This window comes from Cnephaeus nilssonii (genome assembly GCF_951640355.1).
Source record: "Cnephaeus nilssonii genome assembly, chromosome: 12".
NCBI lineage: Eukaryota > Metazoa > Chordata > Mammalia > Chiroptera > Vespertilionidae > Cnephaeus > Cnephaeus nilssonii.
The window spans coordinates 74789814-74807804 of NC_137083.1; the positions used below are offsets into that span (position 1 = coordinate 74789814).

General features: G+C 37.3%; 2 protein-coding genes across 3 annotated transcripts in view; one reads left to right on the plus strand and one right to left on the minus strand.

Moving 5' to 3' along the window:
• FOXP2 (forkhead box P2) overlaps positions 1–17991 on the minus strand; it is a 709145-nt gene that overhangs the window by 523731 nt on the left and 167423 nt on the right. The window lies entirely within an intron of this gene.
• Positions 14339–14971, plus strand: LOC307108467 (serine/threonine-protein kinase 16-like; the record flags this gene model as incomplete). Its single annotated transcript, XM_079786472.1, has 2 exons — positions 14339–14689; positions 14780–14971. 2 exons carry the CDS (start codon positions 14339–14341, stop codon positions 14969–14971), a joined length of 543 nt encoding a protein of 180 aa, XP_079642598.1.

A 17991-nucleotide genomic window follows, 5' to 3' on the forward strand; every position in this document is an offset into this window, starting at 1 on the left:
ATACCCATTTATTGAGTGTTCTAATCTCAAATGGATGTCATTTCTTATCAAATGCATTTTCTGCATCTATTGATATGATCACAATTTTATTCTTTCTTTCGTTAATGTGGTATATTACATTGCTTGATCTTTGTATGTTGAATCATCCTTGTGCACCTAGAATGAACCCTACTTTATAGTGATGTATTATTTTTAATGTATTGTTGTATTCAATCTGCTAATATTTTGTTTGTTTATTAATATATTTTTATCAATTTCAGAGGAAGGAAGAGGGAGAGAGAGATAAAAAACATCACTGATGAGAAAGAATCATCAACTGGATGCCTCATGCACACATCTCCCCAACAATGAAGAATGAGCCTGCAACCCAGGCATATGTCCTGACCAGGAATCAAACTGTGACCTCCTGGTTCATAGATTGACACTCAACAGCTGAGCCACGCTGGCTAGGTAGTGCTAGTATTTTGTTTAGGATTTTTGCATCTGTATTCATCAGAGACATTGGCTTATAGTTTTCTTTTTTGTGTTATCCTTGCCAGGTTTGGGTATCAGGGTTATGTCTGCCTCATAAAATGTTAGGAAGCATTATCTATTCTTCTTTTTTTGGAAGAGTTTGAGGAGAATAGGTATTGCCCTAACTGGTGTGGCTCAGTGGATAGAGTGTCGGCCTGTGGACTGAAAGGTCCCAGGTTTGATTCCAGTCAAGGGCATGTACCTTGGTTGAGGGTACATCCCCAGTAGGAGGTGTGCAGGAGGCAGCTGATCGATATTTCTCTCTCATTGATGTTTCTAGCTCTCTATCCCTTTCCCTTCCTCTCTGTAAAAAAATCAATAAAAATATATTTTCAATTAAAAAAGTATAGGTATTAATTATATCTTTTTTTTAATGTTTAGTAGAATTCGCTAGTGAAGACATCTGGTCAAGGGAAATAAAAGAAAAAAAATGAATGGGATTATATCAAATTAAAAATTGTTCACACATTAAAAGAAACCATCAATAAAACAAAAAAGCAATCGCCCGGGTCAGTTTGGCTCAGTGGATAGAGTGTCGGCCTGTGGACTCAAGGGTCCCAGGTTTGATTCCGGTCAAGGGCATGTATCTGGGTTGTGGGCACATTCCCAGTAGCGGGTGTGCAGGAGGCAGCTGATCGATGTTTCTCTCTCATCTCCCTTCCTCTCTGTAAAAAAATCAATAAAATATATATATTTTAAAAAGGCAACCAACCAAATGGGAGAAAATACTTGCAAACAACAGCTGTGAGAAGGGGTTAATATCCAAAACATATAAATAAGTCATGCAACTCAACAACAACAAAAAACCAATCCCATTAAGAAATGGGGAGACATATAAAAACATGCTCAAAGTAACTAATCATCTGAGAGATGCAAATCAAAACAACAATGAGGTACCATCTCACACCTGTCAGAATGGCTATCATCAACAAATCAACAAACAACAAGCTCTGGCGGGGATGTGGAGAAAAAGGAACCCTCCTTCACTGCTGGTGGGAATGCAGACTGGTGCAGCCACGGTGGAAAACAGTATGGAGTTTCCTCAAAAAATTAAAAATGAACTCCCATTTGAACCAGTAATTCCACTTCTAGGAATATATCCCAAGAAACCAGAAACACCAATCAGAAAGGATATATGCACCCCTATGTTCATAGCAGCACAATTTACAATAGCTAAGATTTGGAAGCAGCCTAAGTGCCCATCAGCAGATGAGTGGATAAAAAAGCTGTGGTATATTTATATAATGTAATATTACATGGCTGTAAAAAAGAAAGAACTCACCATTTGCAACAGCATGGATGGACCTGGAGAGCATTATGCTAAGAGAAATAAGCCGGTTGGAAAAAGATAAATATCACATGATCTCACTCATTTGTGGAATATAATGAACAACATAAACTGATTAACTAAAGTGGATCCAGAGACTTAGAAGCATCGAACAGACCATCCAAGCTCAGAGGGAAGGCGATGGGGGGAGGTGAAAGATCAACCAAAGGACTTGTATGCATGCATATAAACATAACCCATGGACACAGACAGTAGGGGGATGAGGGCATGTGCTGGGGTGGTGAAAACAACCAAGGAGAGGTCAATGGGGGGAAAAGGAGACATATGTTATACTTTAAACAATAAAGAAATAAAAAAAATATCCTCAGGTCAGGATTTAAAAAAAAAAACTAGAGTAACTATATTAATTTCAGTAAAGCAGACTCCAGCCAGGAATATTATCAGAGATAAATAGGAACACTGCATAATAATAATGGATCAATTCTTCAAAAAGACATAAAAACTAATAATGTGTATGCACCTGACAACAGAGCATCAAGATGAATAAGGTAAAAACGAATAAAATTACAGTTTTCATCATTTGAAAAACGAAAGAAAGAAATGGGTAGGGGACCTGGACACTTCTCCCAAGAAGACATACAAATGACAAACAGGTATATGAAAAGATGCTCAACTTCACTAGCTATTAGGGAAATTCAAATCAAAACTATAATCAGATCACACCTCACATCTGTTGGAATGGCTATTTTCAACAAGACAAGTAATAAATGCTTTAAAGAAACCCTCATTCACTGCTGGTGGGAAAGAAAACTGGTACAGCCACCATGGAAAACAGTAAGGAAGTTTCTCAAAAAATTAAGAACAGAGTTACCATATGATCCAGTAAACCATCTTCTGCATATCTACCCAAACATTTATTTAGAAAGATATATGCAGCCCTATGTTCATTGCAGCATTATTCATGGTGGCCAAGTCATGGAAACAACTGAAGTGTCCTTTGATAAATGACTGGATAAAGAAGATGTGGTACGTATATACAATAGAATACTACTCAGCCATAAGAAAATATGAAATAATACCATTTGTGACAAAAAGGATGGACCTTGAGAATATCATGCTAAGTGAAATAAGTCAGACAGAAAAAGCCAAGAATCATGTGATTTCACTCATGTGAGATATAAAACTGGAAGTAACAAATGAAGAAAAAAAAACTAGAGTAACAAAAAATAAATCATAGACACAGACAACAGAATGTGATTACCAGAGAGAAAGGGGATGAGAATGTAGTAAAGGATAAATGGGGTCAAATATATGGTGACAGAAAAAGACTTGACTTTAGGTGGTGAGCACAAAATGCACAGATGATGTATAATAGAATTGTACACTTGAAACCCATATTATTTTATTAACCAACTAGAGGCCCAGTGCACGAAAATTTGTGCACTCTGGGTGGGGGGGGGGGGGAGTCCCTCAGCCCAGCCTATGCCTTCTGGTACTCCGTGACCCCTCAGGGGCTGTCCACCTGCCGGTTTAGACATCCTCAGCGCTGCCAAGGCAGCCGGAGAAGCTCCCACCACCGCAGCTGTGCTCTTAGCCATTAGCCCAGCTTGTGGCTGGCAGAGCTCCCCCTGTGGAAGCGCACTGACCAGGGGGAGCCCTGTCCCCTGGTGGTCATTGTGCATCATAGAGACCCGTCGTTCCATCTTTAGGGTCAATTTGCATATATTATATAGGATATAACTGTAATACATTTAATTTTGTGTTAGGGGCTCGATCCCCAAGTGTGGGGCATGCAGAAGGCTGCCAATCAATGATTCTCTCTCATCTTTGATGTTTCTGTTTCTATCTCCCTCTCCCTTCCTCTCTGAAATCAATAAAAATATACATTTTTTTAAAAAAATAGACATTCAATATAATAGACATTCAACAAATGACATGAGTCCATTAACCTTAGGACTATTTCAATTAAAGTGACTATTGAATATATTTCTATTATTGTTGTGAGATGCCATGAGATGCCATGGCACTTTCAGAGAGCAGAGGGTACTGTAACACAATTACAGTAGACTTTTAAACATGAAGTAGAAACAGTAGCACTTTTATAATACACTAAGATTAAATATTCATGTTAATTCTTTCTAAGCTTAAAACCATGTCAACCAGTTCTTATGAGCCTAACACTTTCTGAAACATTGGAGAAAAAGAGATAAAATAACGATTAGTTTTGATATATATAGTAAAGGTGTGCAAGCAAATCATCCAGATTGTAATAAAACCCACTCTCAGGTCATCAGGACCTAAACTGAGAAGAGGCCTTACTTGGAGAGGGACTTAGAATCAACACAAGTTAAAACATTTAAAGACTAATCTTCACACAGATATTGACAAAAATATTCCTAAATTATGAAAATCATATTTTATAAAAGCCATGGTGTATAACTGCGACGAACAGTTTTTTAAAGCTTTTTTAAAAAGATAGCGTTATTTGAGCATAAGGGCTTTGTGTCAAACAGTGTCCTGTACTTGCTTTCTTTTACTCCATTTAGTTCTTAGAGCAGCCTTATGAATACAGTATTACTGACTCACATTTGTTACTGGGAGGATTTTATGCCATGTGTTTATGTATTAATTTTCAGCCACAACAATACTGCTAAATTGATACTATTACTCCCACGATACAAATTAGAAGTTAAGAAATTTACCAGAGAATAAAAAGTAGTAAGTGGCAGAGCTGGAATGTGAATGTAGATGTCTGGCTCCAAACTCCATTTAGTTCCTCAATTCCATACTGACTAGCCCTCAGACTCCAACCAGTGCCTCCAGCCTCACCTCTCTCCCCGCTCCCTGCCACACCTTACAGCCCAGACACGTCCTACATATTTCAGCATCTGCTCAACATGCCTCTAGTGATTTTGCCAGTCTTTATAGTGCTTCACACTTTACTCATCTGTCAGAACCCAGTTCACATGTTACCACCTTTCCTAATGGTTCATCATTCCGGCTCCTAGAGCATTTTATTTATACTGACATCAGAGCACTTGCATGGAGAGACTTGTATTATGGTACGTTATTTCAGTCTCAACTCTTGGAAGGGCCAAGAACTGTCTTATTCATTTTTTCTGCATGAATCATGAGACCAAATGAGGTGAGCAGAAAAGTCTACCGATTTTACATTCACTCACATGTAAGGTCTTCCACATTATGATTGCCTCTTTGTCTAATCTTATTCAAGTATCTTCTTCTCCAGAACCAACAAATCACTTGATATTTTTCCCACAAGTGATTCAAAAATGTTGCTTTGTTCACATTTTCCACTCCACACATTGTACGCATCCCCATCCAATACCTAATATTCATGTATAAAATCCTGCCTGCCTTTTGAGATCCTACTTTATTGCTGCTCCATCCAGGAAAAAAAAAATCCTTGAAACCCTAAATATTATTATATTGTCCTTCTTCATATTCAATGCTCCCTAATGCATAAAAAGTGGCCTATGCTGTGATGATTATAAGCATTCTAGAGAAAAAGAATAATGTTATTGTTCCTTTCATCTCCAGTTACAGCATAAAAGCCTCACTATAATAAACATTTAGTTCTTCATAACTTGATTTAACTTGAAATGATTTAGTTATAAACAAAAATATAATAACATAAAATAACTCTACTGCCCATGTTGCCCTCTCTTGTACACTTGAGTAAGAATTACACCACGTTGCAATATAATCATATGTATATAGGCCAAGGAAAAGAGGAAGTTGGTCAACTTTAATGGCTGACACCATCCAATATGTGCAACTGAAATATCACATAAGCATCCTACAATTCTGCCAGAAAAACAAAGGTTAGTCTTTTAAAATTAATGTATTCAGTGCATGATACTTTTTGGTTAATTTTGCTAAAGTTATGTTATTTTTATTAGTTTTTGTTCCATCTCCTTCCCCAGGTAGATCCCATTTTTATGCATGAAATCATAAAATAAAACAAGTCACACAGATAACTGAAAATGTTCAACTAAATATCATCTGTGGAAACGGTACTTTAGATATCATATCTGGAAAATTCTTTCCCTAACTGGCAGGAGTTCTAGCCAGCAGACTTCATTATTTCAATTCCAATAGCAGGATCACATCAATGATGGATATGGCTGCATCTGTCTTGGCCCAAAACTATAATTCTGAACTTGGATCCCTCTCTCACAAGATAGGTAAAAATTAAATCAAATTGAATCATATATCAAAATGTAGGAGCTAAAACTATAAAATTCTTAGAAGAAAACATAGGAGTAATCTTTTGTGACCTCCAATTATGCAATGATTTATTACATTTGGCATAAAAAACACGGCATAAGAAAGAAATACACTGGATTTAGTCAAAATTTTAAATATTGTGCTTCAAAAGACTTCATAAAGAAACTAAAAAGATAACCCACAGAGCCCAACCGGGTGTAGCTCAGCAGTTAAGCGCTGACCCAGGAACCAAGAGGTCACTGGTTCGATTCCCGGTCAGGGCGTATGCCCAGGTTGTGGGCTCAATCCCTAGTGGGGGGTATGCAGGAGGCAGCCAATCAATGATTATCTCTCATCATTGATGTTTCTATTTCTCTCTCCCTCTCCCTTCCCCTCTGAAATCAATAAAAATATATTTTTAAAAAAAGATAACCCACAGAAATGGAGAAAATATTTGCAAATTATATTTGATGAGACTAGTACCCAGAACATATAAAGAATTCTTACAATTCAACAATAAAAATACATATAACGCATTTTTTTAAGTGAGCAAAAGTTTTGAGATGATATTTCTTCTGAGAAGAAATGATCAGTTAGCACAGTAAGAGATGCCAACATCATTGGCCATTAGGGAAATACAAAATTTAAACACAATGACATACTACTTCATACCCACTAAGATGGCTAAAATTAAAAAGACAGACAATACTAGTGAAATCCTCCTCCATTTCTGGTGGGATTGTAAAATGGTGTGTCCACTTTGGAAAACAGTTTGTCAGTTCCTGGAAATTTTCATATGGTGTTACTATATGAATGCAAGGTGTTAAGTCAGAGAATTGAAAACATATGTCCAAATGAAAACATGAGTGCTCACTGCCTCATGATTTAAATAGCTCAAAAGTGGAAATAATCCAAAAGCCCATGAATTACTAAATGGATATACAAATGTGGCTTATCTATACAGTGGAATTATAGCCCTAAAAAGTAAATGACATACTGATACATGCTATAACATGGATGAACTTTGAAAACATTATACTAAGTAAAAAAAAATAGGTATAAAAGTTACGTAGTGTATGATTCTGTATATGAGATATACAGAGTAGGAAAAGCCATAGAAACAAAAAGTAGAAAGGTGGTTTCCAAGAGTTGGGCAGAGGGGACGGTGATGAGACTTCAATAAGGTGGTATTTTTTCTGAGATGATGAAAATGTTCTGTGATTTGATAGTGTGTGAAAACAGTAAAATAATACTGAATTGTACACTTTAAGATGTTAACTCAATGGTATGTGAATTATACCTAAATAAATCTGTAATTAGGAAAATAAGTCAAAATAGGTGGACCATTTAGGATAGGTCAGAACCTTCATTCAGTAGCAAATAATAAAATGTATCAATGGCATATCACAAAAAGGTATCAAGTGGGACAGTAACTCAAGGAGTCTCATTCCAGCACAGGAAGACAGAAAACAGAGGAATAAACAAGATATTTACAGCTCGTAATGAGGATCAGGGAGAAAAATATGATGACGTTGACAGAGAAAAACTATTTGAGGTCTACAGTAAACAAGGTATTCAGCGAAGGTCTTGATGGGGACTTGGTCTAAAGAATAAGGAAACAATCACTTGAAAAATGAGGAGGCCTGCCTGCCTGCCTGAGGAAACGGAGTACAAATGCCCTCAACTAAAAGACAACTTGGCATGTTTGAGATCAAAAGGCCAGTTTGTATCAAACATAATGCGTGAGGAGGGTTAAAGTGGCACAAGATAATGCTGCAGAAATAGACAAGAGTTAGATCAGACAGAGCCTAGAAGCCACAGTTAATTACTTTGGATTTTATCCTGCCTTCAACTGGAGGACATTGGAATAATTTAGGCAGAGCAGTGACACTCTCTGATTTACTCTTTTAAAAAAATTCTTTATTGTTTAAAGTATTACATATGTCTCCCTTTTCCCCATTGACCTCTCTCAGGCCTGTCCCCACCCCCCTACAGATTTACATTTTAAAAAGCTTGCTTTGTTGGTCATAGAGAGTATGAATTGGAAGAGGGCAATAAGGGCAATTGGCTCAAATTGTGGTCCTAGAGAGATGGTGGATTAGACCAGGGCAGGGAGAGTCTTCTTATGTAACCGTATCAAGCACTTCGGCTTCTAACCTATTCTCAGGGTAGTAAGTAATGTGATGTGTTGCCCAGATGAAGGACTTATTTCCCCAGCTGTTGCCTAAATTGAAGAAAGACCTCCTGGATCAGCCTTCATCCGATGATCAGTGCAGGGACATAAAGGCCGGCCGGTTGCCTGAATGAGGGACAACCTGAAAGGCCCTCCAGCTTCGGAGGCCCCAGGAGATGCATGATGCCTTCATTGAAACTACAGCCCTCCTCCAGTTCTGCTTCTTTCCTTTCCTTCCCAAAAGTTTTGATTCCTGGTACTGTATGCTAATCTCAACCTCATAGCCTGCTTCACAGGAAACTCAATCTATGATGCCAATTTAATAAAACTATAAATACTAACAAACTTGAAACGGTAATATACCATTTTTAAAGAACCTTAACGATGCATTGATAGTTTACAAATTATGACATTTTTACTATAGTCCATTAATATTACACGTATTTTAATTAAATCTTTTATTTGTAAATATCTGGATGCTATATTAGTAAATAAGCAATAGGAAAAATATAATTCATGATTAAATAAATTGTACCATTAATCACTTGAAGAACCCAGGAACCAAAGTTAACAAGCTTTCTAAGTATCTTTTATTGCAGGATAAGAAGACAAACCATTATTTGCAATAGGATTAGTTAATAAGGACCATTATAATTGAAACACATGATCTTATCCTATACTAGTCAATAGTAACAATTCAATGAAGCTCCATGTTTCTATTAGCCCAGAGCATTATTTCCTGTGATCAGAATACACATTCAAAATTTTTTGTATGTCATTTTATTTTTCCAAACAAGGGTTGCTCTCTATTTTAAGGGATATAATTTATGAAACAGTTTGATGTACACAAGAATAGCATATAATGAAATTTTTATTATTTTGGGTGGTAGAAAAATGTATCCCATTCAACCCATCACATAGAATCTTCTTGCCTCTCAAACAATTTTCCAAGACTGCTTGCCAGTAGTTAAGTAATCTGAATTTTACCCTTTTCCTGTTTCGTGTAGCTTATAACACATTGTGAAATGGCCAAAGGGAAGCAGCATGAGGGAGTTAAGTCAGATGTAGCAAAGTCCCTAAATAATCCTCAAAGTCTCTACATCTTAAATAACTTAGAGTTTACTGTTGGTTGTGTTTGCAAAAGAAATTACTGAAAGGATCTTTTCTCTGGAGTTAAATCCCAGATCAGAATTTTATTGCCTTTTGCCCAAGGCTATTGCAAGACTTACAGAGCAAAAATAAGGTATAGTAGGATCCTCAGTGTAAGTTATGAAGATCAAAATAGACCAAGGAGAGGATTTCAGATATTTAAAAATCACTAGCAATTTTTCCTGAAATTTGGAAATCTGTCTCCATATTTTCACTTTGTTATAAAATAATTTTCACTCTGTTTTGAAAGTGCCAGGCAATAAGTAATGTATGACTAAGGTCCTTCAGGGTGGAGAATGTGACTGAGTAATTCTATTTCTAACGTGTCACATGAAGCCTGGAACGAGCACTCAAGGAAAGGAACAAACAGAAAAATTCTTTAGCTCTGTGCTTTCACGTTCACAAATTTCCAGAATAATAGAGTGTATGTGAAAACCAAGTTGTAAAGAAGAAAGTTGGTAAAAATCAGATGACCATGAGGAGTAAAGTGCTTATTTTTCAAGTCTCACAACAGCTTTATGAGATATTATCCCATGTTAAAAATGGGGGGAGAGGAAATGAGGTTTAGAGACAATAAATAACTTACCCTAAATCATGGAGTTAATAAGTTGCAGACAACAGATACACTGGGGAATGGAATGAGGATGGAAAGAGGTAATTTTTTAAAGTTTAAATTGTCTTTATATACTCTGAATTTTTTTTTAACATGAACATATGTAAAGAACTATTTACAATGCAGCACAGAGTCAGTAACAGAGGTATACAAAACGCTATGATGGCATGATTACCTCTACCTATTACCTTAATGTAGTTCTCATATTTAGGGTGTTAAGCTACATCTTGAAAAATGAAAAAGAAATAAATCATTAAAAGGCATTCCAGACAGAGGAAAAGCATGACCAATAGCAATGGGCAAGAAATAGGTAGCTGAATAAAATGTGGAAGAACATTGAAGAAAGGAGAAAAGGATATTTAGGGAAGCTATATCAGGTTTGTAAGCCAAGCAAAGACATTTTACCTTTATTGGAAAGATGTTGGCGAGCCACTGATGGACAGGGATTTACTCTGATCTGTAACATATTAAGAAAGCCCTCATTGTATAGAACACAGGTAGACAGAGGTGAAGAAAAGCTAGGATGGCAAGGAAGGAAATAAACATTCATTGAGTGTCATGCAATTAGTAAGTGTTTTGCCTGCATTATTTAATTTGGTGTCATTGTTTAAAGCTAAAAACAAATAAATAAAAAAATTAAGAAATAGTCCATGACCACTCATTTGGCAATTTATCCTCAGAAACTGAAGTAATAAGGATGGGTATTGACACATAACTCAGTAAAAGGTGATCGGAAAGTTTGCAAGCATCGTATCTTTATTTTTGTCTATAAATTAAGTGATAATATCTTGTTGAGCATTAATAAGTGAAAATGAGTAGGGGGCGTAAAAATAGTAGAAAGGAATAAGTAATAGCCACAGAAATATAAGAAATGTAAGAAGCTAATTAAGAGGAAGTAGTAAAAGGATTGGTAAGAGGTGTTGAACATCCATTAAGTAGTAAAAAAAACTAGGTAAAATGTATTGACTTCTTACATGTATGCATTTTCTCATTTAATCTTCAAGATATCAAATTAGGTGAGTATAATTATATACTCTATATTACACATGCAAATTTAGAGATAGAGTAACAGGACCCTTCGTCACAGAGGCTTGATTCAAACCTACTTCTGTCTGTTCCTATTTCTTAACCACGTCTCCAATGTCACTATACTGTTAACAATCTGAAATTCCATTCTGTTACAAGGGAGTAAGGCCCTGCATTTTAGAAATAAATATATACGGAGGCTTAAATAGCTTGAAGCTTCTTATCTAAGATCTCAAAAACAGTAAATGCCAATGCCAGGATTAAAGTTCTGATAAACAAACTATAGCACAGCCAGACAGCAGAATGTTATTCAGTGGGAAAAAAAAGAAATGAAATAACAAGTCATGAAAAGACATGGAAGAAATTTAAATGCATGTTATTAGGTGAAAGAAACCAATCAGAAAAGGCTGCATATTGTATGATTCCAACCATAAGACATTATGGAAAAGACAAAACTATGAAGACGGCCCAAAAAATCAGTGGGTACCAGGAATTGTTATGGGAGGGATGAAGAGGGAGAGCACAGAGGATGTTTAGGGCATTGAAATTACTCTGCATAATACCATAATGATAGATATTGTACATGTCATTATACATCTACTAGAGGCCCAGTGCACGAAATTTGTTTCCTCAGCCCAGCCTGCGCCCTCTCACAGTCCGGGAGCCCTCGGGGGATGTCCAACTGATGGCTTAGGCCCGCTTCCCACAGGGAGCAGGCCTACACCAGCAGTTGGACATCCTTAGCACTGCGTGGAGGAGAGAGAGGCTCCTGCCACCACCGTTGCACTTGCCAGCCATGAGCCTGGCTTCTGGCTGAGCAGTGCTCCCCCTGTGGGAGCACACTCACCACCAGGGGGCAGCTCCTTTGTTGAGCATCTGCTCCTTGGTGGTCAGTGCGCATCATAGCGACCTGTAGTTCCGCCATTCAGTCGATTTGCATATTAGCCTTTTATTATATAGGATTCCAACCCATAGGATGTACAGCATCAAAAGTGCACCCTAATGTAAGCTATGAACTTTGGGGTGACTATAACATTATCAATGTAGGTTCATCAATTTTAACAAGTGTTATAATTTATTGTAACTCTGGTGGGAGATGATGACGGTAGAGGCTATGATGTGTGGAGGCAAGAAGTGTGCGGAAAAAATCTCTGTATCTTGTCCTCAGTTTTACAGTGAACTTAAAACTGATACAAAAAATAAAGTCTTAACTTAAAAAAAATTAAGGGATAATAAAAGGTGGCAAATAAAATATAAAGAAACATTAAAATCAGATGTAGTATGTGAATATGTGATCAACTGTTTCTTTTGAAAAATGATTTGGCTGATTAATAGATGTGAAACAGGTAATGGTATTTTTGAATCCATGTCTTAGAACCCTGTGCTACATGCTGCAAATGTTAGCCCGGTGTCTTGCATGAATGAGGAACTAAATAAATATTTCTTAAAGAAAAAGAGGGAGGGGGGAGAGGAAAGAATTAAAGGGGAGGGAAGCAGAGGAAAGAAAGAAACAGAAAAAAAACTACAGTGGAACTTTGGTTCTCAAACTTAATTCATTCCAGAAGGCTGTTCAAGAAGTGATCTGTTCGAAAACCAAATCATTTTTTCCCATTTGAAATAATGTAAATTGAATTAATCCTTTCAGACCTCCAAATGATTACCTGTTTTAACCTTTCCTGTATACAGTGCATGTCTAATGTACGTCTGATCTATAAATAAACACTTCTTTACTTAAAACCACCCCCTACTGACCTTAAAGGAATCTCTATCAGCACTGGGTCCGAGAGTGTCTTTCAGGTTGGCATGCCATGCAGCATCTTTGCTTGTTCCTATATCACTGTCTCCTAAATGCTGTCACTGGCCAACTGCTTTCTGTTTATCCAAATCAACAACAGTTTCTCTCCCTCTTCAATTGCCTGTGATCATTGTTTCTTTCACACCCTTAGCAACATTAGCACTCTTGATGGCCTCTTTATGTTTTAAACTTGCTATTCATGGATTTCACAAGCAACAGAAGCATTCTCTCCTTTGTTGCCTGAGGGATGCTTTTTTTGTCATGTGGAGGTATCAGCATGAAAGTGTTGTCAGGTAGAAAACTAAAGCTTGGTTTGTCAACGGAGACATTTTTTCTGTGAACAACTTCGCTGAAACTGAATTGCTCAAGATGGGAGATGTTTGAAAAATGAGATAGATAGATGATAGATGATAGATAGATAGATAGATAGATAGATAGATAGATAGATAGATGTTAGATAGATAGATAGATAGATAGATAGATAGATAGATAGATAGATGATAGAGATAGATGGATAGATAGATGATAGATGATAGATAGATATAGATAGATAGAGATATAGATGGATAGATAGATGATAGATGATAGAGAGAGAGATAGATGGATAGATGGATGGATGGATAGATAGATGATAGAGATAGATGGATAGATGATAGATAGATGAGAGAGAGAGAGAGAGAGAGAGAGAGAGAGAGAGAGAGAGAGAGATGATAGATAGGTAAAACAGTTCTCAGGGAAGATGTTCTCTTTCTTTAAAAGTTTGATTGTAACTAAATTCCTTGAAATTCTTTGACTCAGAACTGGCAAGGCATTTGGGCCCAAATATCTGACTGCTTTGGAGTACTCTCAAGTACAGTTTCATATTTATAACAAGTTAATTGCCCTATTTCCATATTGTTGCTCCTTATGGGATTTTCAGCTATTGCTTAACTATAGAAGGTGAGTGCTGGATACAGTACTCAGGTCATTTTTTATTAAACTGAAACTTAACATGGTTGGAACCTTTACAGTGACTCTAGAACTGTATTATCAGGCACATGGTCCAGAAATGCCTATAATAAAAGTAAATCCCTAGACTGTATATATGCAGCAGAAAATAACTGAAATTCTTTTATAAACTAGGTAAGGTGTAACTAATTAAGAAATAATACATCAGTAAAATTATAAATTCAAAGTTTGTATGTTTCATTTCAAATTTCTTCAATGAGGTGATCTATTACTTATGAAGGACACGTCTTTGAAATGACCAGTATTTGGAAAACACATTTTAAGTAGTAAGGCCATCAAGAAAAAGAATGCTTTAAAAGACTAAATTAACCTCTAGGCCAAGGCAGCATGGTCCACTGGGCCACCAGCACATTAGCTGGAAGAGCCAACTCAAACTGGGCAACCCTTGGCAGCTTCTGACTGACCTGGAGGAGGAGGACTGAGACTTTTTGGGCCACACACTGTGTCTGTCCTCAGGGAACTGTCTTCATTGACACTAAGTGCTACCTCTTTATCCAGAAGCTGGAGGAGGGCAGGACTAGGGAGGAGGCCCAATGAGAAGTAGACATGCGTGGCTTCTTCCATCACCCCAACATTGTTTGCCTTGTGGATTACTCTCTGAGAGAGCAGGGCATCACACATGAGGCCTGGCTGCTAGTACCCCTCTTCAAGGGAGGTACACTATGTAAGGAGATAAAAAGGCTGAAACACAAAGGCAACTTCTTGACTGAAGATCAAATCCTTCTGTTGCTGCTGGGTATCTGCAGAGGCCTTGAGGTCATTCATGCCCAGGGTCAGGCCCTCAGAGACTTACAGCACACCAGTATCCTGCTTGGACATGAGGGGCCACCAGTTTCAATGGACTTGGGTTCCATGAATCAAGCATGCACCCATGTGGAGGGCTCCTGCCAGGCTCTGGCCCTACAAGACTAGGCAGCCCAGAGGTGCACCATCTCCTCCCGGGCCAGACCTCTTCTCCATGCAGAGCACTGTGTCATCCATGAGCAGACTGCTGTCTGGTCCCTCGGCTGGGTGCTACATGCTGTGATGTTTGGGGAAGGCCCTTATGACACAGTGATCCACAAGGGAAGCAGTGTGGCCCTTGCTGTACAGAACCAACTCAGCATCCTGCAAAGCCCCAGGCATTCTTTATCAATGTGGCAGCTGCTGGCCTCCAAGATGTCTGTGGACCCCCAGTAGCGCCCTCACATTCCTCTCCTCCTCAGTCAGTTGGAGGCCCAGCAAACCCCAGATCCAGGGCAGCACATTACCCAAATCTGAACCAACCAGTGGCCATGTTGAGAAGATGGCCCCCCTGCCTTGGAAACAGGCCCCCATCTCTCACTGGAATCTGCATCCTTCTATCCAGGGTCGCTCTCTTGTAGTTGGGGTGAGGGGTGGGAGTCAGCTCAGTCTTCCATCTGTTCTGCTCTCTTACCCCTGAGAACAACTGGACAGGGAACCTGAGTTGAGCTGAGTGAATGTGGGGGATGAGCACAGGGAAAATGATGCAGAAAAGGACTCTGAGCAGGATGGCTGAGCTTGCATCATGGTCTGCCTCCAAATATGGGAGCAGGAGAATGTATAAATAGAAGAATAAAGTGAAAGCATTTTGGGAAGAAATGTTAAAACAAACAAAAGAACAAATTTTTTTAAAAGAACAAATTAAAAGAAAAATGTAAGATACATAACCTTAAAATTAGATAATTTAAATAAAGTCAAAGGAATGTGGAGCTAAAATATAACATTGCTTCCCAGTTCTTGGTCAAATGACATCAACTTTGAAATTCCTCCTCTGTACCAGCAAATAGAAATGACATGCCAATCAATACTACTATTAGCTAAATAGTTCCACATCTGATTGTTTTTCAGAAGTGGTGTGAGATCTATAAATGTCACTTCTGCAAAAGATCGAGATTTAATAAATATTGTGTTCATTTGACAGTGTTTCCTGTCCCTCTATTCACCACATGAAAATCCTCAGGTATCTCAGTGCAATGTGTTCGCCAATCATACCCCTACGGTGGACAATATAGGAGGCTCAGAATTACTGAATAAATTACTCGAGTTCAAATATTATATCTGTGTCAGGATCAAATCATGCAGAAATGGTTTTAAGAAAAATTGTAGTTATAAATTGATCTGGATTCTTCAGGTCACACTCTGGCAGAAACCTCTCCCTTAATAAATTGTTTGCCTTACTACACTTCTGCTATCTTATAAATCAGCTTTTTATTATAGAATATCACTTGAAAGTTTTGTTCCCAAAGCTTTTTGGTGATGTTTACTTTTAAATCAATTGAACTAACATTAATTGAGGACTGATTTTGTGAGTATGGGACTAACTAGAGAATAAAATTTATAATCCAAATATATATATATATATATATATATATATATATATATATATATATATATTTCAACCTATTAGTTATAAGACAGAATATGATTTGAAGGACATTCCCTCTATATTGCCTTAGTTAAGGCCATCTTTGATATTTATATTTTATCCCATATTAGACAACAGCTGTGTTGAATGTACAATCTATTTTAACAATTCCTATAATCTTCTGTGGTATTTTGAGTTGATGTATTTTCTAAGTGTCTTCATCCGCACTTGTACAGCTTTTTAAAACTTAAGACAAGATTTTATATTCATCCTATTCAATTTCATCTAGCTATACTCAGAGCACTGTGCCAAAATCCATGTTAGATCTCAATTCATACATTCAATATAGTAGCTACCCTTCTTCAGTTTATGGATTTTGCTTGATGTAATAACTATACCAGCTAAGGCCAAGCCAAGAGCTCTGTGACTCATCACTATGTATTTGGTTATTTTTTTGTCTGTTTATTTTTTTAAAAATATTTTTTATTGATTTCAGAGAGGAAGGTAGAGGGAGAGTTAGAAATATTAATGAGAATCACTGATCAGCTGCCTCCTGCAAGCCCCCTACTGGGGATCAAGCTCCCAACCCAGGCATGTGCCCTTGACCAAAATGGAACCCAGGACTCTTCAGTCTACAGGCCAACACTCTATCCACTGAGCCAAATTGCCTAGGACTCATCACTATGTCTTTGATCAATGTGTTTTACACACACTTCTGTTAGCTGCTCTATTTCTAAAATGTCCACAAAGTTGAGAGGGAATTGAACCTTTTTTTTATTATTAAGGAATAAGTAAAGGTAATGCACCTGGTATTGACCAACATTTTTCTATTTATCCATTCATTACTTTACATATATATATCAATTTATTATGTAATGTGTTCATATCATTTCAAAATTAGAAGATTTACATAATATTTTCTATGTAAATTGACCCTAAATATTAAGGATGATGTGATGGTAAATTTTATGTGTCAAATCTGCTAGGGCATGGTACTCAGATCTTTGGTCAAACACCAGTGTAGATGTCACCATAGAGGTAATATTTAGATGGGATTAACATCTGAGTAAAGCAGATTATCCTCCTCGCTGTGGATGGGCCTCATTCACTGTGCTGAAAGCCTTACGAGAAAAGAGAGAGATATCTTCTGAGGAAGAGGGAATTCTGCCTCCAAACTACCTTCAGACTTGAGCTTCAACATCAGATCCTCCAAGGATCTCCAGTGTGGGACTCTGGCCTGAGATTTCAGAATTACCAGCCCCCTATTCCTTAAAATATGTCTACACACACACACACACACACACACACACACACACACACACACCCATTCTACTTGTTCTGCTACTATGGAGTACCATGAATGATACAGGGACTGATGACATTCAAGCTAAGGTTGGTATTCTCTAGAGTTGGTTTCTGTATCTGGTAGAATATAGAATAGTCTGGATAATTTCTATGATCAAATCCAATGCTCCCTCATGACTGCCAGTGACCTATTTATTTCTAATAGTACAGTATTTGGATATCATATGGTTCATTACTTAGTTGGGCTTAGTTACTGATTATAGGCAGCTGACTTATAATCAAAATATACTGATCAAAAAACAATAATCTTTAATTACAGTTATACAATGCTGTGGTCTATATACATCTTTCACAATTCATTACATTTGAATTTCCCAACAATCCAGTGTCACTTATAGCTTATATTTATAATATAATTACTTAGGGGATGAATTAGAACTAGGGACTAGACTCCAGATGTCTTTTTATTTTAGCATCATTTCTTGTTTTTTACTGGAAATTGGACTGCTATGGACTAAATTGTGCC